The sequence below is a fragment of the Nannospalax galili genome, unplaced genomic scaffold (assembly GCF_000622305.1).
Source record: "Nannospalax galili isolate Female #2095 unplaced genomic scaffold, S.galili_v1.0 scaffold710, whole genome shotgun sequence".
NCBI classification, from domain to species: Eukaryota; Metazoa; Chordata; class Mammalia; order Rodentia; family Spalacidae; genus Nannospalax; species Nannospalax galili.
Genome location: NW_008328349.1, coordinates 266,236 through 291,095, shown reverse-complemented (window position 1 = coordinate 291,095; position 24,860 = coordinate 266,236). Strand labels below are relative to the sequence as shown.

The 24,860-nt window shown below is 41.3% G+C and overlaps 1 protein-coding gene across 3 annotated transcripts in view; it reads left to right on the top strand.

Moving 5' to 3' along the window:
- The window catches only part of Dennd5b (DENN domain containing 5B), a 173,453-nt gene that overhangs the window by 61,218 nt on the left and 87,375 nt on the right, over nt 1-24,860 (top strand). For all 3 annotated transcript variants that reach the window (XM_008826984.3, XM_029560428.1, XM_029560441.1), the window contains one exon: nt 1,434-2,100. In XM_008826984.3, coding sequence (XP_008825206.1) covers nt 1,434-2,100 — 667 coding nt within the window. The remainder of the gene's footprint in view (nt 1-1,433; nt 2,101-24,860) is intronic.

The following is a 24,860-nucleotide window of genomic DNA, read 5'->3' as shown; positions in this document are numbered from 1 at the left end:
CTGGGAAAGGAAGTAAGGCCATACTCATACAAATAGGCCTTAGGAATGGTTCATTGCCATCTTAAAATTCTTTTTTGTTTGTTTGGTTGATTGGTTAGATGATTGGGCGTGGGGGGTGACAGGGTCTCATTATGTAGCCCTGGCTAACCTGGAAGTTTCTATAGCTCAGACTGACCAGGCTGACCTTGAACTTACTGAGATATACATACCTCTGTCTCCTGAGTGCTGGGATTAAAGGTGAGCATCACCACATACTCCTGATGAGACTTCAACCGGGCTCTAGAATGTAGGGGCTCCTTATGAGCCTTAATTTTCCTTGTCTTTCTGCCTTGCCTAGGATAACACTGGTTTTTATTTTTGTTAACTTCTCTTTTCTAATCAAAAGACTTATTTCCTGTTTTCTGTGAAATATCATTATTTTCTAAATAGCATAATGTCTTCAAGACTTGCTCAAGGTCAGAGTCTTTGTTGGTGTGTTACTGAGTCTAAATCAAAGATCTAAAGATCTCCTTTTTTTTTTTCTTTTTCTTTTTCTTTTTTTTTGTGGTCTTTTTGAGACAGGGTCTCCCTGTAGCCCCAGCTGTCCTGGAACTCACTATGTGACCAGGCTGGCTGTGAACTCACAGAAATCCACCTGCCTCTGCCTCCCGAGTGCTAGGATTAAAGGCATGTGCCACCACGCCCAGCTAAAGATCTCCTTTTTAAAATTAAATTCTTTAAAAAAAATTTTTTTTTATTTTTATTTTATGTGTACTAGTGTATTACCTGCATGTATGTAAATGCACCTGTGTCGTGCAGTGCTGCAGAGATCAGAAGAGGGCTTCGGATTCCCCTGGAACTGGAGTTAAAGACGGTTCATAGCCACCATGTAGGTGCTGGAAATCGAACCCGGGTCCTCTGCAAGAGCAGTCAGTGCTCTTAACCACTGAGCCAGCTCTCCAGCCTCCTTAAAATTAAATTCTTTACATTTAATTTAGTGTGTGTGTGTGTGTGTGTGTGTGTGTGTGTATATATATATGTGTATAAGAGTCAGAGGACAGCCTGCAAGAGTCACTTCTCTCCCTCTACCATGTGGGTTCTGGGGATAGAACTCAGGTCCTCAGGCTTGACAGCATTTTTTTTAAACCTGCTGAGCCATGTCATGGGCCCCAGTCTTCCCATTCTAAATAAAACCTCTATATGTAATACCCACACAATGAATATTTTTTCTTTTATATATACATATATATATATGTTTCTTTTGAGAATATTTTATTACATGTAAATGAAGAACTTACAGTATATTTCTAATTTAGGACTATAACTGAAGTTAATTCTGGATAAAACCTGTCTTTTGAATCCTGTTATATTAAAGAGAAAAATCCTTCCCTTTTTTCTGGTTTGACGTTATGTGCGTGCCGCTTTCTGATGCTTTTCTCCTCATTTCTCCACAGCTGTGTATGCCTAAAGGGCTATCTTTCAGAACACAAGCTGACAATAAAGACCCCCAGTTCCACTCCTTTATAATTACCCGGGAAGATGGTTCTCGCACCTATGGTTTTGTTCTTACTTTTTATGAAGAAGTTACAAGTAAGCAAATCTGCACAGCAATGCAGACGCTGTACCAGATGCATAATGCCGAGCAGTACAGCAGTGTGTACGCGTCGTCCTCCTGCAGCATGGATTCACTGGCTAGTAGTATTGATGAGGGCGATGCAACTTCTCTTTTGAAACTCCAGCGATACAATTCCTATGACATCAACAGAGACACCCTGTATGTTTCAAAAAGTATATGCTTGATCACACCTCTGCCTTTCATGCAAGCCTGCAAGAAATTCCTCATCCAACTTTACAAAGCAGTCACCTCACAGCAACCACCACCCTTGCCTCTCGAGAGCTACATCCACAATATTCTCTATGAGGTCCCCCTTCCACCTCCTGGGAGGTCACTGAAATTTTATGGTGTTTATGAACCTGTCATCTGCCAGAGGCCTGGGCCCAATGAACTCCCTCTCTCTGACTACCCTCTTCGAGAGGCCTTTGAGCTTCTGGGACTAGAGAACTTGGTACAGGTGTTCACCTGTGTTCTTTTAGAGATGCAGATCCTTCTCTACTCACAAGGTATGTATTCTCTGCACTTTGTTTTCTAAAATGTACTATGCCCCCAAATACTGTTTTTTTTTTTTTTTTGAGCTCTTGATTTTAGAACCAAATAATGATAGTCTTTTCTGCTTTGCATAAGAGAAACAGATTTGGGTGAAACTAAAAACTTTATGGTTGTTTCTCTTTGAGATGGCAATAACTACAGACAAATGAAAATAGCCCACCTTTCCTAATCATTATTAAAGATACATTGAAACCTGTTACTGCAAGGGATAAATACGCTTCCTATTCTTCACAAATTAGTAATGTTTCACATGAAAATTCAGCTAGAATTAAAGAAATGTTTATTCTGCAGCTTCATGGGCAAAGAACTGTAGGAACATGGTCACATAAGTGAGAAAGAGAAGGTGTGCAGGTGGGAAAAGATGACTTTCCCAGGTCTAGCAGCAGACCTGCTAGAACTGTACAGTTTGGATTTTAACCCCCAAGTCCCAGAGGATATTATCTTTATGGTATCTTTTATTCAGAGTTCTCCCAACACACATTTAAGATCCTAACAAACTGAGTTTTGCTTTACCAGTGTATTTTTGATGGTGATCATGAGCCTAGGCTAGGATATCTATTTCAACTTGACTATGAATTTAAAGAGTAGAGATGCTGTGTCATAATAGATACAGAATTGCAGGAAATTATAGTGGCCCTGTGCATTGTTGAATCCTTGAAAAATGTGGCACAGATATCTGGAATAGCGATTTGCTAGCTTGTGTTTAGGCTGGCAGAATTGTACCGTCTCCCATCTGCTGCTGTCATGCTTATTTTTCGCTTTCCTTTTTTCATTTTTTCTATTTTAAAGTACAAGTGAAACTGAGCCAAGTAGGCTGTATTTACACTCCCCCATCTTCTGTGTGTTGACACTATTTGTGTGTTGACAGCCCTTCGTAGGGTTGTTTTCTTTCAGTTTATCCTACATAATGTTTTTGATAATGTGTTCCAGTGTCGCTTTTTGTTGTCAGGAAGTGATGCTCTTGTGGTCAACCCAAGTTCTTTCTTTTTGCTCTCACTTTCTTTTTTTTTAACTTTAAAAAAATTGATTTATTATTTTTATTTTATGTGTATAAGTGTATTGCCGGCATGTATGTGAGTACACCATGTCGTGCAATGCCACAGAGGTCAGAAGAGGGCTTTGGGTTCCCCTGGAACTGGAGTTAAGGACGGTTCATAGCTGCCATGTGGGTGCTGGGAATCGAACCCTGGTCCTCTGCAAGAGCAGTCAGTGCTCTTAACTGCTGAGCCATCTCTCCAGCCCCTGCTCTCATTTTCTTAGTGCTCATCATTATCTGTAAATTGCCTACTTATAGCTGAAAACTTTAATTAATTCTCTCTTGCTTTCTTACTTTTTTTCCTCGAAGATGGTAGGGTTAGAGAGCTTCATCATGTCATCATTCAGACAGTTACAAATTTTGGAGCATTTCAGATTTCAGATTTTTGGATTAGACATGTTTAAGCTGTATTGGTTTTGGAAATCATAAAAGTCCTAGTTTCAAATCTCTGTTCAGTCCCTTCCTAACTGTAATTGCTGTGGGTAGGTTACTTCATCTTCCCAAGTGTCTGCTCCCTCATCTCTGTAGGGATGTCTTTGATACCCACCTCCAATTTAATGTGAAGGGTAAGAACAAACCTATAAGAATTCTTATTCTTAGGGTATATTTTGTACTCACTGATAGCTGATAGTAAGTTAGTTTTTATTAGTCCCATATATAAATATACATAACTTTTATATAATACATACAAATTATGCTTATTGTGAAAAGTCCAACATACTGCAATATTTAAACTATAACTTTGTTAATTAGATAGTCAAGACATTTTTTGTGGCTGGGGTGTACTTTGTGATAGAGCAGGAGGCTAGTGTTCATGAGGCCCATGGCTTGGATCCCAGCACAGAGATGGAGGTGGGGCATTTGTTCCAAGGATTGAGGAACCAATAAACGGGCTAAGGGTATAGCTCAGTAGTAGCACTTACGGAGTAAGTGGAGAAGGGCTGGATTTTGTTGTTGTTCTGGCAAGTGGTCTTCTGACCTCTACACATGTGCTGTGGCACGTGCACTTGAGCATGCATGCATGCATACACACATGCACACACCACATAAATAATGTTTAAAAAAAAAAAAAAAGAAAGAAAGAAAAGAAAAAAGAGCCAGGCATGGTGGTGCAAGTCTTTAATCCCAGCACTCAGGAGGCAGATGCAGGTAGAGCTGGGAAGCTTACCTGGTCTACATAGTGAGTTCCAGGCCAGCAGGGTTATAGAGTGAGACCCTGTCTCAAAAAAGAAAAGAAAAAAGAAAGAAAAGTACATTATCACGTTTCCTTTTTGAAATAGTTCTTTATGAGCTAGGTATACAAGCCATGTAATCCCAGCACTCGGGAGGCAGAGGCAGGAGGATCAGAAGTTCAAAGTCAGCCAGACGTGTGGTGCACACCTTTCGTCCCAGCACTCAGGAGGCAAAGGCAGGCGGATCTGTGTGAGTTCAGGCCAGCCTTGTCTACATAGCCGTTCCAGGCCAAGAGACCCTGATTCAAAAGGACCAAAAAGTTCAAAGTCATCCTCAGTCTGGTCTACATGTGACCCTGCCTGAAAAGTATTAATAAATAAATAAATAAATAAAAATAAATAAATAAATAAATAAATAAATAAATAAATAAATAAATAAATAGCAGTTTGTATCTCACTGCTTGTCTGTCCTGAGTACACATCTTTCAACCCTGCGTATTACTTCGTCCCATTTGATTTAAGGAGTCTGTTACAAGTTTTAGTTGATTAATATCGTCCAGTTTTTTTGTTTTTTTTTTTTTAGTTTTAAATGTAGAAGAATGAATATGGACATGTTTTTGTTCTGTTTTTTTTTTTTTAAACGCAGGCATGTGTGCATGTGTGTCCAGGTGTTCATACATGTGGAGACCTGAAGGCAACCTTACCTGTCATTCTTATGTATATCATCTGCCTCCTTTGAGACAAGGTCTCTCACTGAACCTAGAGCTCACCAATTTAGCTAAACTGGGTAGTCATAAGCCCCAGGGATCCTCTTTTCTCCACCTCCCCAGTACTGGGATTACCCCAAGTGCCTGCCATCATGCTCAGCTTTTTTATGCAGGTTATGAGACTTGATCTTAGGTCTTCATACTTGCAAGGAAACTTGACCAACTGAGTCATCCCCCAACCATGTCCTCTTTTTTTTTTTTTTTTTTTTTGTAATTTGGTCATATATTAAGAACAGTTTGTACCCTACAATTATAGAACTGCATTTCTAGGTTTCTGTTTTCTTATTTTGACAGGGGGCTCTTATTATGTAGCCCAAGCTGACTTTGAACTTACCTTCCTGCTTCTGTTTCCCAAGTTGCCGAGATAATAGGCATGTACCATCTTATCTGACTCCTAAAAAATATTTTTCTAAGTATCACACAGGGAAAAAATTAGTGAGGAGGATTTACAGTAAGATTTCTTAGTTTTGGTTTGATGTTTTTGATTTTTAAGATAGGGATTAGTATATAGCCCTGGCTGGCCTGGAACTCACTATGTTGACCAAACTGGCCTCAAGTGCACAGAGATCTGCCTGTGTCTGCCTGCCAAGTGCTGGGGGGTACAGGTGTGAGCCACCACACCTGATCTCATACAGTAAGTAGCCTTTCACTACAATCACTCTGTATTACATGCTTAGCTATTTTGGGTTTTACCCTTGTATGAGCTTTTTCTGAGGAGATAAACAAATGACTATTTACCCCAAATAGCCCACCAATGACAGACCAAAGTAATGGTTCTAATCAATTCTAGCTTGATGAATAGTGAGTTTAATAAGGGTTACTTACAGGAGCAGGAACAACTTAGGAGTTCCTACACTACTGAAGAAAGCTCTCTGTACATTTTCTGGGGGCAGGAGGGGGATAAGCCACTTTCCTTAGCAGCTATTAACTACTTATAGCCTTAGAGAGGGATAGGGCCTTGTGAACCACTTCCCATGACAGAACATTAATGAGACCAACCTTATGCAGGTAATCACAGCTACTAAGAGTTAAAGACAGCAACAGCCTTGTCATGCCTGGAAGACACTGTTCCACAACACATTTAAGCCCCTCCTCAATGAGTTATTGCCACTATCCCTTTTGTCTGGGAGGAGACTAATGCTCAGGGAAGCTGAGTAATCTGCTAAGAATCATAGCACATATAAGTAATGTGGTAGCTCCAAAATTGGACTTGAAGTGGGTTCTCCACATTATTAACTTTATTGGGTTGGAACATAAGTTTTTCTTATATATCTCAGTATTTATTTTTAAATTATTAACTCATTTTCAGCTGTAAAATAAAGGCATCATGCTAAATATTTGTAGAGTATGAAATGAAAGCTCTATGTAAATGCAATTTTTTTTTTTGGTCTTTTTGAGATGGGGTCTGAGACAGGGTCTAGTAGCCTGAGACAGGGTCTCCCTGTAGCCCCAGCTGTTCTGGAACTCACTATGTAGACCAGGCTGGCCTTGAACTCACAAAGATCCACCTGCCTCTGCCTCCCAAGTGCTGGGATTAAAGGCTTGCACCACCACGCCTGGCCTGTAAATGCAATTTTTAATGCAGTTTTTAACATTGACAGTGTCTCTCCTATTAGAGAAACACAAATTTTAGTGAATGAAATAAAGGAATCATTGTTGACCATTTCTGATTCTGTGGAAGGGGATTTTAAGGACATTTGCTATGTTGTTTCTTATTCCGTGATAAATCTATATCATAAAATTTTGAAATGCTTTAAAAACTAAACAATTACTATAAAAATCTAAATTGAATCTAAGTAGATGGATTTCAGTGATGAAAATGCCCATTTAGCGTGATCTGAAATTCTGGTCCGCAATGAAATCCACTTAATAGATGGAGTCTGTTATCTAGAATATTTACATCATAGTCACCTTGTGATGGTAATTACCTAGAATTGTTTGTTTTGTTTTGTTTTGTTTTTTGAGTCAGGGGCTCCCTATAGCCCCAGCTGGCCTGGAACTTGCTATGCAGACCAGACTGGGCTCGATCTCACAGAGATCCACCTGCCTCTGTTTCCCAAGTGCTGGGATTTAAGTCATATGCCATCACACCTGACTTTACCTAGAATTTTTAAGTAGAGAATGTAACTAGAAGAATGTATCTTGTAGTAGTAAAGGCTCTTTCCTACGATGCCCGCCCCCCATAAAAAGAACACTTATAAATACAGGGAGCTAGACAGTATGAGGTAGGAGTGTGATCCCTTTTCAAAAGAATAGTGGAAGGATAGAAGATGGAGAACTTAAACACCGTTGTCTAACTTGCGATACCAGTAATTAAAGCCTCCAGAACATTTTGGGGCCTGCTTGCCTCCTTCATCTCTTTAGGAAGGAAATAAGCAGTTACACCACCTACACAGATCCTTGTTCCCGTGTGCCTCTGCAGACTCCTCTGCCATTCCCTCAGTACTTCTCCTCCTTTGTCACTAGCCAGAAAGTGGAAGCAAGCTGCTTGGATTTTTCTTTAAAAAGTTGGAAAGCTATTCGTTACAAATTACTACCCATACTCAAGTGTGCCTTATAGTTTGTTTTATGGAATTTACTAATCTTGAAAGGTAGCCAGGTATTTCGATAGTAGAGAGTATGTTCCCATTACCTCGATCCAAAAAGCAGTAGAATTTGACCAGCTTTTACTAATATTTTAATATTATTAGCTTTCGGGGAGGAAGAAGTTGCTTTGACAATGCTCAGCAAGTGCTCTACATCTCCACCCACTATTAGCTTTATTTTATGGTAAACATAATCTTAGTGTTGTTAAAATTGGGTTTTGTTTTGTTTTGTACTGGGATTACAAGCATGTATTACCGTGTATAGCTCTATTTGGAGTATTTTTAAAGCAGTAAGGCAGGTTTTTATTTGGGTCAGTCATGATAGACATATGGAACTGTCCGATGCAAGCATGCCTTTAATAGTCTGATTTTACACTGCCTATGACTGGATCATGAGTTAGTAAAAACACAGATGTAAGAGCCTTTACCATTATTAACTCTTCTTTGACTGCTAGAGAAAAAGCACATGATTCAGCCAGCCCACTGAGCTGATTGTTTTTAGCTTCTTTATTTGTAATGGTAACCTTCTAAAAAGGATTTGCCTTAGAACTGCCATATATAAACCAGACAGCCCTTTTTTGGTCAGTTTAGTGGTACCCCTGTCCAAGTGACAGTAGAACCTGACAGCTTCTCACTCAGTTCCAGTCAGTCCTAATGGAAAAGACAGTGATGAAAATGCCCATTTAGACTGATCTGAAATTCTGGTCTGCAATGCAATCCATTTAAATAGACTCAGTCTGTAAGTTCCTTGCCTTATGTGAGTCACTTTGCACTACAGTAGTCATGAGATTCAGTATAGGCGATTTCCATTTCATTATGGAACTTTCCCTTTAGAGAGTTTTTTCTGACCTTAGAAGAATGATATCATGGATATTTCAGGTTTCAAGATTATTTGATACACTTCAATCATAGGACTCATTGGGGTTACTATCCGATTAGCAAACTCATAATTGCTCCTCAAATGGAAATTCTGTACTCCAATACCTCCATAGTTGTTGCTGGGAGATATTCACAGACATTTAACATAACCTGCATACAGTTGTTACATGGATAACTTGCCTGTACCCATGCTCCAGCTTCTAGGAACTCAGGAGGTCTTATTCATTCCCATTTAGCATGTCCAATTAGTACAGCTTGAAAGTGGGTTTACATAATTTCTGTTCTATAATAGTACATGGGTAAAGTGAGCCATAATAAGATCTATTCCCATAAAGCATTCAAGTAAAACCTGTTTAAACATTCTAATTCACTTTAGACTCCAATTCTGTCAACTTTCACATTTTAATATCTTCCCATTTTAATTGTGGCCTGTGTTAATACTAACAGATTTTGGTACTTAACACATGAGGACACTATGTAAAGTGGTTCCAGAAACCTCTCTTTTTCCACCCCTGACCATGTCATATGCTTCTTTGCATTAGGTTTGGGGCTTCTAGAAAGGGGTTGCGCCAAGAGACCCTAGTCCTTTTGTCTCTCTATCTTGATTAATTCTTACTATGGACCAGAGAGGCTCCAATTCATGTTTATTATTGAAAATTTTGCCTTGCAGCATTTAGAATTCTCCAAACTGAGACAAAAGGAATAGATTTATTTAGTGCCCCAGCCCACGGGGTCTGCAACGAGGTACCTGGATTGGGGGGTGGGGCCGTGGATGAGGCAAGCGACAAGAGAAATGGAGACAAGACAGGGCTCTGATCAAGTCTCGTTTATTGAAGCACAACATGAGTTTAAATAGTGAATGAGAACAAGGGAGCAAGGAATGAGTAATCATCAGTCAGAACACAGGGATCTGATGTGCTTTAAGGGAGGAATCTATTGATTAATCGAGAACAGAGCTATTCACCTAAACTAGAGAAAGGCCGCGGGCTACTGGCCCCGGCTGTCGGCCAAGGCTGCGGGCAGAATGGAAAGTTGCCAGCTTAGGTCTGTCAGCAGTTTTGAGAGGCGGCTGAGACTCAGTCTACCAACATGCTGAGCCTCAGGCTCCCAGGCTCCCAACAATTTAGGCCCCTTAATGTTGGGAAAATATCAGGGTCTCTTTAGTTCATCTGTCTTCCAGTAGTACTATCTTAAGATCCTTATCTAACCTGGGTACGGTGGCATGTGCCTTTAATCCCAGTATTAATGAAAGCAGAGGCAGGAGGATATCCATGAATTCAAGTTTAGCCTAGCCTACATAGCAAGTTCCAGGCCAGCCAGGACAACATAGTGCGACTATCTCAAACAAACAAACAGACTGTAGAGATGGTTCAGCAGTTAAGAGCACTGGCTGCTCTTGCAGAGGACCTGGTTTCTGTTCCCAGCACCCACATGTTAGCTAATATCCATAACTCTAGTTCCAGGGGATACAGCACCCTTTTCTAGCCTGTGTGGACATGGCATGTACAGATACACTTACGTGTATGCAGGTAAAACACTCATACACATAAAATAAAAATAAATTTAAAAAAATTTTAAAATAAAACAAAAATCCTTGTTTAAAAAAATCTCATGTTTCTGGGCTGGGTGTGGTGGCGCATACCTTTAATCCCAGAACTTGAGAGGCAGAGGCAGACAGATCTCTGTGAGTTCAAGGCCAGGCTGGTCTACATAGTGAGTTCCAGGACAGCTGGGGCTACAGGGAGACCCTGTCTCAAAAAGACCAAAATAAATAAATAAATAAATAAATATGTTTCTGTTTTGACTATTTTAAAAAATATTATTTTTATTTTATGTGTACGAGTGTATTGCCTGCACATATGTGAGTGCACCCATGTAGTCCAATGCCGCAGACATCAGAAGAGGCTTCAGATTCCCCTGGAACTGGAGTTAAGGACAGTTCGTAGCCGCCATGTGGGTGCTGGGAATTGAACCCGGGTCCTCTGCAAGAGCAGTCAGTGCTCTTAACCGCAGAGCCATCTCTCCAGCCCCTGTTTTGACATTTTTATTTAATTATCTTTATTATAGTTTCATTCATATGTACAGTGCATCTTGATCATATCTACTCCCAGTTCACCCCTCCCACTCCCTACAACACTCCTCAACAGGTCCCTCTCACATTCCTGTCCTCTCTTTTGTGTATGTATGTAACCCACAGAGTCCAGTTAGTGCTGCCTGATGGACTGTTGACTGATCTTGTGTAGGTCTTGTGCAGGTAACCATAGCTGCAGTGAGTTTATGGGTGCAATGACCATGTCATTTCCAGAAGATGGCATCTCACAGCACTCCTCCCCATCCTCTGGCTCTTAATTTCTTTTTTCTGCCCTCTTTTCTCACAGTGTTCGCTGAGCCTCCCTGAGGGAGGGAGTAATACAGATGTCACTTATTCCCAACACTTGGACCAGTTATAAGTCTGCATTAACTGCTGCCCACTGCAGAAAGAAGCTTCTCTGGCCAAGGTTGAGGGCAGCATTAATCTACCATCATATCCTTTTATTCACACCATTTTATTATAACCTTTTAAAATCTTCCACATTGTTAGGACAAGTCTCTTGGCTTTCCCCTGCTCATCTCCATATCCTTTTTAAACATTTTATTATGTGTGTATGTGTGTATGAATGAATGACTTCTGGACAAGTGACTTTTACCTAACCTTATAATCAAAAAGTTAATCTTACATTTTTAGATTATTTAGCACTGTTTTAGCTTGCATATAATGTAAACTGAGCTTACTAGACCTTGGGCTCCTTTTGTAACCTAAACATACAGCTTTAATGCCTCATGACCCTTCCTTGTCCTTGACCCAGAACTCTGTGTGTGTGTGTGTGTGTGTGTGTGTGTGTGTGTGTGTGTGTGAGAGAGAGAAGAGAGAGAGAGAGAGAGAAAGAGAGAGAGAATACTGAAAGCACCAGATTATCCCATTTGTGTTGCAAACAATAGGTGGGATTAGGTTGATAACCTCTGTTTGTACTTGTATTACTATTCTGTGTCAGTTGGGACCAGAAAGGGCAGCTCCTTTCTCTGCTAAGGGTCAGCTTTTACTTTCCCATTTCATGCTAATGTCATTTTCAATAAAGAGAGAAAAGGGTCTTTGTTTAAGAGCAAGGTTTTAGGAGAAAAACTGAAGGAACAGGTTCTCAGAGCAGTTTGAATCCCACTCTTAGTTAAAATGGATCCTAAGAGTCAGGACAAGATTATTAATGTGGCATTGCATGTGTCTGTGTGTCTATTAGGGTCTATTAGGGGCCATTGGGATGGCTCAATGGGTAAAAGGACTTGCTACACAAGCCTCATGACCTGAGTTTAATCCCCAGAACCCACAGTGAAAGTAAAGAATTGACTCCTGAAAGTAGGTCCTCTGACACCCACCCCCTCAACCCATACAAACAATCAATCAGTAAAACTTTTCTAAAAAAATGTTAAGGGGCCCGGTGTGGTGGAGCACAGCTTTAATCCCAGCACTTGGGAGGCAGAAACAGGCAGATCAAGGCCAGCCTGGTCTGTGAGGCAAGTTCCAGGTAGCTGGGGTTACAGGGAGACCCTGTCTCAAAAAAGATCCAAAAAAAAAAATTTCTTAAAGGACGGTTTGCAGGGAGTCAGTGCTCTCCTTCTTCCTGTTGAGCAGGGTCTCTTGTTTCTGCTTCGCTGCACAGACTCCAGGTTAGCTGGTCCACAAACTTCTGGGTAATTCTCCTATTTCCCCTTACTGTCTCCTTTTAGGAGTGCTAGGATGACACCACATGTGGCTTTTTACATGGGCTCTAGGAATCAAACTCAGGTCATCAGACTTGCATGGTGTTCTAGTTTCATGTTTGTTGCTGTGACAAAAATTAGGAAAGAGATTTATTTGGCTTATAATTCCAGGTTACAGTCATAGCGGGAACTTGAAGCAGAGCATCCTGTCATACCCCATAGTCAAGGGCAGTGAGAAATGGATATAGTCATACCTCTTGCTTGCTTCCCTATGCTCAGTTCAGTTTCTTCACTCTACACAGTTTAGGACCCCCTGTCTAGGAAATGGTGCTCAGAGTGAGCTGGGTCTCCCTATATCCATCAGCAATTAAGACAGTCCCCTATAGACATGCCCACAGGCCAGCCTAATCTAGAGAATTCCTCATTAAGACTCTCTTTAAGACTAGAGAGATGGCTCAGCGGTTAAGAGCATTGACTGCTCTTGTAGAGCACCTGGGTTTGAGTCCCAGCACCCACATGCCTTCTAACAACTGTCCATAACTCCAGGCCAGGGAATCCAACGTCCTCTTCTGACCTCTGTGGACATTGCATGACATGGGTGCACTTTATATACGTGCAAGAAATACACTGAAACACATCTTCAGAAAACTGCTGATGCTAATCTACAAAATGAGAAACGTCACACTAGTGACGTTTTTGTAGTGTCTCGTTTTTGTCTTCCTCTATGTGGACTTCCTTTTTGTTTAGAGGTACTCTGTGGTTCCCACATAATTTTCGCACTGGAGATGGCTTTGAAGCTAGTGGTCAAGCTCAGACCAACTGAAATCCAAGCTTGTTCCAGCATCTAGCTTTAACATAACACTCTACTTATATTTTAGCTGTTAAATACGACAATAACCAAGGCAGTTTATTTATATTTCATTATTTTATCATTGGTTTGCATTTTCTTAAGTAACCAATAAACCAACTCCCAGGAATTGAATTCATCTCTAGATTGCACCACTAACTTTCCCTTTTGGTAATTGGTACCAGCCCATTTGTGACTCCATACCATGGGTTCCATAAAACCACCAAGGAATCAAAGGATCCTTACCCTTTGTTTTCTTTTTTCTTTTTTTAAAAAATATTTTATTTATTATTTTTATTTTATGCGTATGAATGTATTGCCTGTGTGTATGTAAGTGCACCCATGTTGTGCAATGCCTCGGAGGTCAGAAGAGGACTTCAGATTCCCCTGGAACTGGAGTTAAGGAGAGTTCGTAGCTGCCATGTGGGTGCTGGGAATTGAACCAGGGTCCTGTGCAAGAGCAGTCAGTGCTCTTAACTGCTGAGCCATCTCTCCATCCCCTTTATTTTCTTTTTTATCAGGTGCAGGATTCAAGATAAGCTCTTACTCCCTAGTCCTGGCTGGCCTCCAGCTCATCATCATCCTTTTGCCTCAGCCTCCTGAATACTGGATTACAAGCATGTACCCCTAAACCTGGCACAGGACTCCCCACCCTTTTGTCTTTCTTCCCAAGTCACGTTTCTATGGCTTTAGACCATTCTATCAAATCTCATGTTTTCTGACACTACCAAAAAAGAAGCATTCTTCTTCTAGACGCAGTTCAGTTCAGCTCTGATACTACCCAGAGTGAACCTCAAACTCTGCAGATTGAAGGGTTCAGTCCCACAGAACTTCGCTGACTTCTGATTCCAGCCATAGACAGCTGAGGCAACCTATCTTTCTTTCTATCTGACTGCAAATTCAGGGATTCCTCTTATCCTCTGGAGGTTTTGTTTGTTTTGTTGTCTTTTAAAATGAATTTCTCTGTGTAGCCCACACTAGCCTGGAACTCATGATCCTCTTGCCTCAGCTTCCTGAATGCTAGGATTACAGGCATGTGCCACAAAGCCGTTCCTTAGGTTTGATAATTTGGTACAATAACTCACAGAACTGAAAAAAAAATTTTCTATACTCCAGTTTATTATGAAGAATACAACTTAGCAGTGTCCAAATGAAAGAGACACATGGGGGAAAAGTATGTGGGGAGTGAGCTATCACATCCTGTGTGGTGCTATTCCCGTAGCACCTCAGTGTAGTCACTCTTCTGAAAGTTTCCCTACCTCGAGTTTTCTTTTTAAATTCCTTGTAAATTGTAAATTTTATTTATCTATTTGGGTGTGGGTGTGGGTGTGGGTATGGGTGTGGGTGTAGGTAAAGCTGTGCTCTTGCCATAGCAGGAGTGTGAAGATCAGATCAACTTTCAGGAGTTGCTTCTGGCCTTCCACCTTGATGGCGCAGGGCCTCTTGTTCCTGCTGCGCCCCTGTGAACTCTGGGTTAGCAGATTTCACAAGCTCCAGGCTGGCTGGGCCAAAGGCCCTGGCCTGAGTTCCTGATCTTCCTTTCTCCACCTCACAAGTGCTTTTATTACAGGAACTGTTTCATGTCTTAACAACTGATATGTTCATCTTAAGAATTTTATATTTTTATTAATTTTGAGTGTTCGTCTTGCCTTTTTCCACCTCTTCTTTCTTGTCTACTACCTTTTGAATCTGATTCTTTTTTCTCATTGTAGATTTTTATTTTATATGAGGTTAGATATTCCAGACTTTCTTAATGCTAACTTTTTAGAGTTTTCCTTTTGTTTTATTGGGTTTTGTCTCAGTTGTTTGTGTACAGAGTCTCAGGAAGTCTAGGCTGGCCTCAAACTTATGTGGCCTGGCTGGCCTTGAACTCCTGATCCTCCTGCCTTCACCTCCCAAGTGATAGGATTTTTTTTTTTTTTTTAAATGGGTTTCACTCGGGGCATGGTGGTACACATCTTCAATCCTAGCACTTAGAAGCCACAGGTAGGCGGATCTCTATAAGTTTGAGGCCAGACTGGTCTATATAACAAGTTCCAGGCCAGCTGGGGCTACAGGGAGACCCTGTGTCTAAAAAAAGAATGACAACAAAAAATTTGGGTAACTGATGTGGTAGAACACTCGCCTAGTGATATGTGAGGCCCTAGGGTCAACCCTCAGCAATGCCAGTTATTTTTTCTTTATGAGATAGGGTCTCACATAGCCCATGCTGACTTCAGACTTGCTATGTAATCAAGGATGGCTTTGAATTTCTTTTCTTTTTTTTTTTTTGGTCTTTTTAAGACAGGGTCTCCCTGCAGCCCAGCCCAGGCTGGCCTGTAACTCACTGTGTAGACCAGGCTGGCCTTGATCTCACAGAGATCCACCTGCCTCTGCCTCCTGGGTGCTGGAATTAAAGGCATGTGCTACCATGCTCGGTTGACTTTGAGTTTCTGATCCTTCTGCCTACACCTACCAAATGCCAGGATTACAGGCATGCCATGTCCAATTTATGTGGTGCTAGGGATGGAATCTGGGGCTTCATGCAAGCTGGGCAGGCACTCTCCCAACTGAACTATATCCCCAGTTCTTAAAAATAGACTCTTGTGCACTGTCAGGGCAGCTGAACTCCCCCTCTCTAGCTCTTGCTGCAGTTTGATTGAGTGGTTACATGTCCAGTCCTCCCCCTGGGAGCATCATCTCTGTGACATGAGTGACTGTCTTGGCTCCCACTGGCACAGCATGTGCAATATGCAGCCGTCAGGCAGGTGAATAAGTGAAAGAATATAGGGCTGGAGAGATGGCTCAGCAGTTAAGAGCACTGGCTGCTCTTGCAGAGGACCCAAGTTTTGATTCCCAGCACCCACATGGTGGCTAACAACCACCTATAACTTTAGTTCCAGGGGATCCGACACCCTCTTCTGACCTCTGTTATACACGACATGGGTGCACCTACATACATATAGGCAAAACACTTATATACATAAAATAAAAAATAGTAAATAAAAATTTAAAAACATTTTTTTAAATTTAAAATACAGCTATTATAAAGTACTTTAACTATATTTGTCCCCATGGTAACTTAATGGTTCAGAATTTTAATAAACCCTCAAGTTAGTTTTATCTACTTAGCTTTGTTTAAATATACTCACAGTTAAAACACATTTTTGAAAATTCATATTCCATTTCATAGCTTAGATAGTTCTTCTAGAATCAGACTCCTTCCTAAACTGTATACTCTGTTTCTTTACTAATAATACCTTTCTCTCTTGTATTTGTTCATCTGAAAATACTTATATTTTGTTCTTGTTTTTGACAATTTAGTTAGTTAGCTAGTTTGTTTGTTTATTTATTTATTTATTTATTTGGAGAATCTCACCGTGTGACCTAGCTAGCCTGGAACTTGCAATGTAGACCAGGCTGACCTCAAACTCACAAAGATCCACCTGCTTCTGCCTCCCAATGCTAGGATTAAAGGGTTGTACCACCATGCCTGAAGAAAGATAGTTTCTGAATATATTATAGTTTTAATTTCTTTTTCTGACTTAGAACCATGAAGATAATATCTGCTGTCTTCTGGATTCTATTGTTGCTGTTGAGAAGTCATCTGTCACAATCACTGTAATTGTCATTCAGTAGCCAGAAATTTTGTTTTGGGGGGGATCTTTTTGAGACAGGGTCTCCTTATAGACCCAGCTGGCCCGGAACTCTCTGCATAGACCAGGCTGACGTTGAAGTCATAGAGATCTGTCTGCTTCTGCCTCCCGAGTGCAGGGACTAAAGACGTGTGCTCCCACACCTAGCTTAGAAATGTCTTTTTACTCTAGTTATTACAGGGTTTTCTGTCTTTGGTCTCCTATGTTTTGTGCTTACTTTATCTTGTGTTCATTGTTTTCTGAAATCTAAGGTTTAATGTTTACCACTTTGGGAAATTCTCAGATTTATTTATTATTTATTTATTTATTTATTTATTTATTTTTGTGTATGAGTATTTTGCTTGCACGTATGTAAGCATACCTGTGCTTGCAGTGCCCATGGAGGTCAGAAGAGGGCATTGGATTCCCAGAAACTAGAGTTATGGATGGTTTTTAGCTGCCATGTAGGTACTGGGAACTGAACCTGGGTCTTCTGGAAGAGCAGCCAGTGCTCTTAACCGCTGAGCTATCTCTCCAGCCCTCTTTTTGCTCATTCTTTATATTTCAACTTCTGTCTCATAGTTTTTCTACTGTATTATGGGTAATTTTCCCACATCTGTTTCTGTTTTTCTTTTCTATTTTATTTTTTGACCTGTGTTCATAAACTGCATGACCCTCCCCCACTTTTTTTTTCCACTTTTGAGCACAACAAAATTTGTTTTTTGCTTTTTGTTTTTGTTTTTGTTTTCCAAATAAGAATGGGTTGGCCTGGGGATATGAGGACAGACAGCATGTTGAAGTTGGGTGACTGAGGTGAAATGGTGTGGTGGCTTCACAATGATGCTGTATAGCTCCTGAGGCCACATCCTTGTTCTTGCTTTGGGAGCTTCAGATGCTGTGCCCTTCTTAGTTCTATAGTTCTATAGGGCTTTGCTGGTGACATCTGAGGTGACTTTATCTGCAGCTAGGGAGAAGGCACAGTTTATGCAGGAGTCTGAGGTTTCAGAATTTTGATGGTTCAAATAATAGCTAGTCATTCATCTAGGCTCACAGTGCTATATGTATCCAGCTGTACCAGTATCATTGGAGGGGTGCTGATCGTCATCTGCTTCACAGCTTCCTTGGCAGTGCATGAATCCCATGGACATGGTTCCTTGCTAGGATGTCACACCACTAACCAGTTCCAGAGCCTCCCTGGGCCCCTCAGCCAGCTCTTTGCCCTATCTCCCTGCAACAGGCTCTGTTTACCCCCAGCATACTCCAATCCCAGACCTTCTTGCTGTCTTTGAGGAGCTGGCTTATTCATGAAAGTGCTGGTAGAGAGCAGAGCAAGGGTAGTGGTAGAGGCTTTTTACAGGTCTACACTAGAGCCTACTACTAGACAAAAATTTGTTCTTAAGAGTGTGTGTGTGTATATACACGTGTATATGAGTGTGCTTATTCCATAGCACACTTGTAGAGATCAGAGGACAACTTTTGGAATCCATTCCCTCCTACCTTGTTAGGCAAGGTATCTTGTTTCTGCCACACTGGATACTTGAGGCTACTTAGCTAGCAAGTTGAAATCCCAGATAGTTCTATCTCTGTCTCCTATCTCCCTGTAGAAATGCTGAGATTACAGATGTGCGCCACCACATCTGGCTTTTTCACGTGGGATTCAGGGATGAAACTCGGGTTATTAGGTTAACTAAGCAATCACTTTTTTTTTTTTTTTTTTTTTTTTGGTGTATTTGAGACAGTGTCTCTCTGTAGCCTCAGCTGACCTGGAGCTCCCTATATAGACCAGGATGGCCTGAACTCACAGAGATCCTCCAGCTTCTGCCTCCTGACTACTGGGATTAAAAGCATGCGCCACCATGCCCGGCTTAAGTAGGCAATCACTTTTACCCACTGAGCTGTTTCACCAGCCCAAGTTTTGTTTGAACGTGTGTGTGTGTGTGTGTGTGTGTGTGTGTGTGTGTGTGTGTGTAGAGAGGTGACTGTGTGCATGTGTGTGCATGTTCTGTGTGGGTGCAGGCACATGAGTGCCAGTGTAGAGGTCAGAGGACAGCCTTCAGGTGTTAGTCCACGCCTTTGTACTTCAATAGAGATGGTCTCTTTGATGCTGCATACAGCAAGCTGCTGGCCCTCAAGCGTCCATTGATTCTTGTCTCAGCCACCCATCTCTTGGTAGGTGGTGCTGGGATTGTAGGTACTTGTGCTACTACATCCTGCTGTTTAGGTGAATTACTTTTTGTATTTATTACTTTTATTTTTTTGTGTATGAGTGTACTGCCTGCATGTATGTAAATGCACCTGTGTCATGCAATGCCCATGGAGGCCAGAATAAGAGGTCAAATTCCCCTGGAACTGAAGCTACAGACAGTAGCCACTGTGTGGGTACTAGGAATTGAACCTGGGTCATCTGTAAGAGTAGCCTGTGCTCCTAACCACTCAGCCATCTCTCCAGCCCCATGATTTTATTCATTTTTATGTGTATGAGTGTTTTGCCTGCATGTATATAAGAGCACCCATGCATGCAGTGCCCACACAGATATTTGGGCAGAATTTTTACAGTAACATAGCCAAGCATAATTTTGTTAAAATCCGAAAAGTTGTATTTCATTTTACATGCCCTAGATGTTAATATGTTAATTTGCAAATATACATTTATTGGACATTGACAATGCAGTAGATGCTATATCACATGCTAACATTCAGAGACTAAAAATAAAGTCATCATTTGGGGCTGGTAAGATGGCTCAGCCAGCCCAGTTTTGTTTGTTAGTTTTGAAATATAGTTATTTATTGTAGTCCCAGCCACCCAGGAGGCTAAGGCAGGAGTAGTTTGGGACTAGGTTGGGCAACATAGTGAGACTCCATCTTTTGAAAAGAAAAAAAAATGGGAAAGTAGGGGTATAGCAGTGAGATGACTCTGGGAGTAAAGGTGCTTTCCTCCAAGCCTGACAACCCGAGTTCAATCCCTGGGACCCACGTGATGGCAGAGGAGAACTGATTCCCTCAAGTTGTACTCTAACGACCACATACACACTGTGGCACAAGGGCCTCCATACGCCCCACCCCACTAAATGATAAAGAATATGTGTGTGGGTTGAGCATGGTGGCACATACCTTTAATCCCAGGACTTGGGAAGCTGAGGCAGGTAAATCTCCATGAAACTGAGCCAGCCTGGTCTATATAGCGAGTTCCACACCAGTTGGGACTACAGGGAGACCCTGTCTCAAAAAGACCAAAACAAACTAACAAATAATTAGCTATTTGTTAGAATTGTAATAGCTTTAATGAGATGAATAATGCTGTGAAAGAAATAAAGAGGAAATTCCAGCATTCAGGAGGCACAGGCAGGTAGATCTCTGTGAGTTCAAGGCCAGCCTGCTCTACATAGCAAGTTCCAGGTCAGCCAGGACCACATAGTGAGACCTTGTCTCCCCTCCCCCAAAAAAAAGTCAAAAAAGGAAGGAAGAAAGAAAGAAAACAAAAAAAGAATAAAGAGGATGCAGTGGAGGATGTGGAAAGGTCTCTAGCAACAATAAGTGTTTGGAGAAGATCTTCCAAAGAAACAGATGCCTGAGGTAAAAGGGGAACTTAGTCAAGTACAAGGAGGGGCATTTCTAGGCAGAGAAGGATGTACAGAGGTGCAGGAGTCTGAAGACGTACCGCATTCAGAGAATGACCTGCAACAGATGTTTGACTACATGTAAGATGTGGACATAGGACAGACAAGAGCCAAGTCACAAAGACCCTTGTATGCCATGTGGAGGCTTGTCTTAAAATAACTTCTGTTCCACACCCATTTCTTTGAATCAACAGGGGAAGATTTTCATAAACTATTTTAATTTAAAAATGGTGACTGGAGAGGTGGTTCAGTCAATAAAGTGCTTGCCAGGCAAACATGAGTATCTATGATCTGATCCCTAGTACCTATGTAAAAGCTAGACACAGTGGTACACACCTGTAACTCCAGCACTGGGGAAATGTGGGATGGAGACAGGCAAGTGTCTGAAGGTCACTGACCAGCCAGTCTAGCTGAATTGGTGAACTCTGGGTTCAGTGAGAACACTGACATCATCCTCTGGTGCGCACACACATGAACACTTATACACACAAACATCATATACACATACATATAACAGATACACACACATGCAAAAACATGCTTAAAGAAGAAAACTTTTCTTGTTTGCAGTGCTAATGACTGATCCAGAGGCCTTGTGCATGCTAGGCAAGCATCCTACCATTGAGCTGCATCGCCAGCCCCTGCTTTTCATTTCTTGATTCAATTAAAAGAAATGGTCTTAAGGGCTGGAGAGATGGCTCAGCAGTTAAGAGCACTAACTGCTCTTACAGAGGACTCAGGTTCAATTCCCAGCACCCACATGGTGGTTAACAACTATCTGTAGCTCCAGTTCCAGGGGATCTGACACCTTCTGACCTCCGCGGGCACTGTATAACACAGGTGCACTTACACACATGCAGGCAATACACGCGTACACATTAAATAAAATTTGAGAAAAAAGAAATGGTCTTGTTTCTGCCAAATAATTGTGTTACTAAAAAGCATATGGTATTAGCCGGGTGTGGCACACGCCTTTAATCCCAGCACTCAAGAGGCAGAGGCAGGCGGATCTCTGTGAGTTCAAGGCCACCCTGGTCTACATACTGAGTTCCAGGCCAGCTGGGGCTACAGGGAGACCCTGTCTCAAAAAGACCAAAAAAAAAAAAAAAAAAAAAAAAAAAAAAAGCTATATGGTATTTCACCAATCTTGTAGAGAATACAAAACTAGAAAGAAGAATAGACCATCCACAAGAGGTAAAATTGTAGTGAAGGAAAAATGAACCATGTGTAGTAGTTTATAGCCAATAGAAGGAAGAAAAGTGGGTAATTTATTTTTAGTTCCAATGGTGTTCTTTCCATAAACAAAGCAAGAAAATAGCCCAAGGTGTCAATCACTGTAACTCGAAGAATGTGTATCTGCTAGGAGATTGAACATTTCACCAGCCACCAGTAAACTAGCCAACTTGCTAGGATTTTTGCTTTACTGCTCAAAATCCCTTTGCCTTTTGGTTATAAAGAAATTTAAGCAGAGGAGTGTAATATGAATACAATATGAATTATGGTATAAAAATATGATTATTAAGCTATATCAGAAGAGAAATGGTAAGAAACTCTTGACGGATACTCAGTGAAACACAGACATTTAAGTGAAGCCCACATCCCAAGGCTGTAGTAGATACTTCATTAAAGAAATTGTGTTTGCAAGGCATGTATCTCTTCACATATCCATTCCACTGGTCAAGCAAACAGCAATAGCAAGAACTACAGACTGCAAACTGGACCCCAACAGAAACCTTTCTCCCTGTAGTGTCTCTTCATTGCCCTCTACTGGCAAAGCTTAGTATGTACTCACTGTCAAAATGACTTGGAGACCAGCCAATTGTAATATATTCACTGAATGGATTTTCAACTGAGAAGCATTTAATGGCTAATAGGCAATAATTTGACTGCTTAAAACTCAAAGCCAGGAAAAACTCCAAGCCGGTTGGGTGTGGTGGCCCACACCTGTAATCCCAGCATTCAGGAGGCAGAGGCAGGCAAATCTCTGGGAGTTCAAGGCTGGTCCACATAGTGAGTTCCAGGCCAACTGGGGCTACAAGGAGACCCTGTCTCAAAAAAAAAAAAAAAAAAAAAACACCAAAAACAGAACTCCAAGCCAGCCTTTCACTATTATCTGGCATATTTTGAAGAAACAAAATCAGACAGTGATGTCTTGGAACTGATCTGGCTATCACAGGTAGCCTTTGCTGTTTCTACACACTCACATCTAAGTCATGGTATTCTACAAAACATAAGCAAACTCACAAGAATAGCAAGCAGAGTTACTGTGTGGCCTACAGAATACCAAAACCAAGCCTTCTGTTGTCTGGGGTGAGGGGCAGGTGCTGGGGATGGAACCCAGGGCCTCATGTATGCTAGGCAGATGCTCTCCCACTAAGCTACTTCCAGGTCTATGGCCTCAACTTTCCTTTACCTTCTCTATAGATCAGGTTTATTGAGAGACCTACTTAGAGAATTCCTTCCTTTCTGAGAGCTCCAAATCCAAAGCAAGTCCCTGTTTCTTTAAACACCCACATTATCCTCCTAAAGCCCATGTGCTGTAATGCTGTAATAGTAAGATGTTCCACAGTTCCCCAAGAGTGTGCTCACTTCTCTGCAGGAACTAATAAAACCAACTTGCTTAAGTACGAGTGTACTCCTGGGATGAGTGCCTTGTTTCTTTGTTTGACTGATAGAAAATGATAGAATATGTTTTTTCTGTTTTTAAAGGTTTATATTTTCCCATAACAAGTAATATGATAAAATATGTGTATAAATCTATTATAAAATAACCCTAGGGGCTGGAGAGATGGCTCAGCAGTTAAGAACACTGCCTGTTCTTGCAGAAGACCTGGATTCGAATCCCAGCACCCACATGGCAGCTAACAACTGTCCATAACTCCAGTTCCAGGGGATCCAACAGCCTCTTCTGTCCTCCGTGGGCATTGCATGACACAGGTGCACTTAACCTAGATTCAGGCAATACACTCATACACATAAAATAAAAATAAAATATTTTTTTAAAAACTTAAAAAAATATTTAGGGGCTGGAGAGATGGCTCAGCAGTTAAGAGCACTGACTGCTCTTGCAGAGGACCCAGGTTCAATTCCCAGCACCCACATGGCGGCTACAAACCATCCTTAACTCCAGTTCCAGGGGAATCCGAAGCCCTTTTCTGACCTGTGCAGCATTGCACGACACGGGTGCATTCACATATATGCAGGCAATACACTCGTACACATAAAATAAAAAATTTTAAAACAGCCGAGCATGGTGGTGCACGCCTGTAGTCTCAGCACTTGGGAGGCAGAGGCAGGTGGATCTCTTTGAGTTCGAGGCCATCCTGGTCTACATAGTGAGCTCCAGGCCAGCTGGGGCTACAGGGAGACCCTGTCTCAAAAAGACCAAAAAAAATTTTTTTTTAATTTAAAATTTAAAAAAGGCATTTTAAAGTCAGAGGTGGCTAGAAGTTAAAGAATATGACCCTATTTTATTAAAAGGCTTTATATAGTATAGTAGTTACCCATTTAATATTGTAAAAACCATGGTTGCTTTCAAAATCCAGATTTTCCATTTATGAGGATGTGTGTGTGTGTGTGTGTGTGTGCGTGTGTTGTGGTTTGGTAGTACTGGTGATTGAACCTAGACCCTCGTACATGCTAAGCAAGCACTCTACCACTGACCTACATTCCCAGCCTGTGTTTTGCAGGTTGTTTTTCTTTTTAATGTGTCCCTCTCTCTCCCTCCCTCCCTCCCTCCTTTTCCTTCCTTCCTTCTCAAACAAAACAACAAAAAAGCTATTCTGTGGGGCTGGAGAGATGGCTCACTAGTTAAGAGCATGTACTTTTCTTGCAGAAGACCTGAATTCAGTTCCCAGCACCCAAATCAAGTGCTCACAACTGCCCATAACTCTTATCTGAATGGTTATTTTTTTTTCCTTACTAAAAAATTGATTTTTATTTGGATTTTTTAAAGTATTTTATGTGTATGTAAGTGCACCCATGTCGTGCAGTGCCCTCAGAGTTCAGAAGAGGCTGTTGGATCCCCTGGAACTGGAGTTAGGATGGTTAGGCACCACATTGGTGCTGGGAATTGAACCTGGGTCCTCTTCAAAAAGTGCCCAGTGCTCTTAACCACCCAGCCATCTCTCAAATCCCTGATTTTTAAAAAAATTATTTATTTATTGAGGCTGCAGAGATGGCTCAGCAGTTAAGAGCAGTGACTGCTCTTGCAAAGGGCCTGGGTTCTGTTTCCCAGCACCCACATGGTGCCTAATAACCATCCATAACTCCAATTCCAGGGATTCTAACACCCTCTTCTGACCTCCACAGGCACTGCACAACAAGCGCACATACATACATGCAGTCAATACATTCACACGCATAGAATAAAAATAATAAATAAAATATTTTAAAGGATATTAATACATTATGAATACTATATAAAGTTTAAGACAAAAATATGGATACATATATGTATATAAAT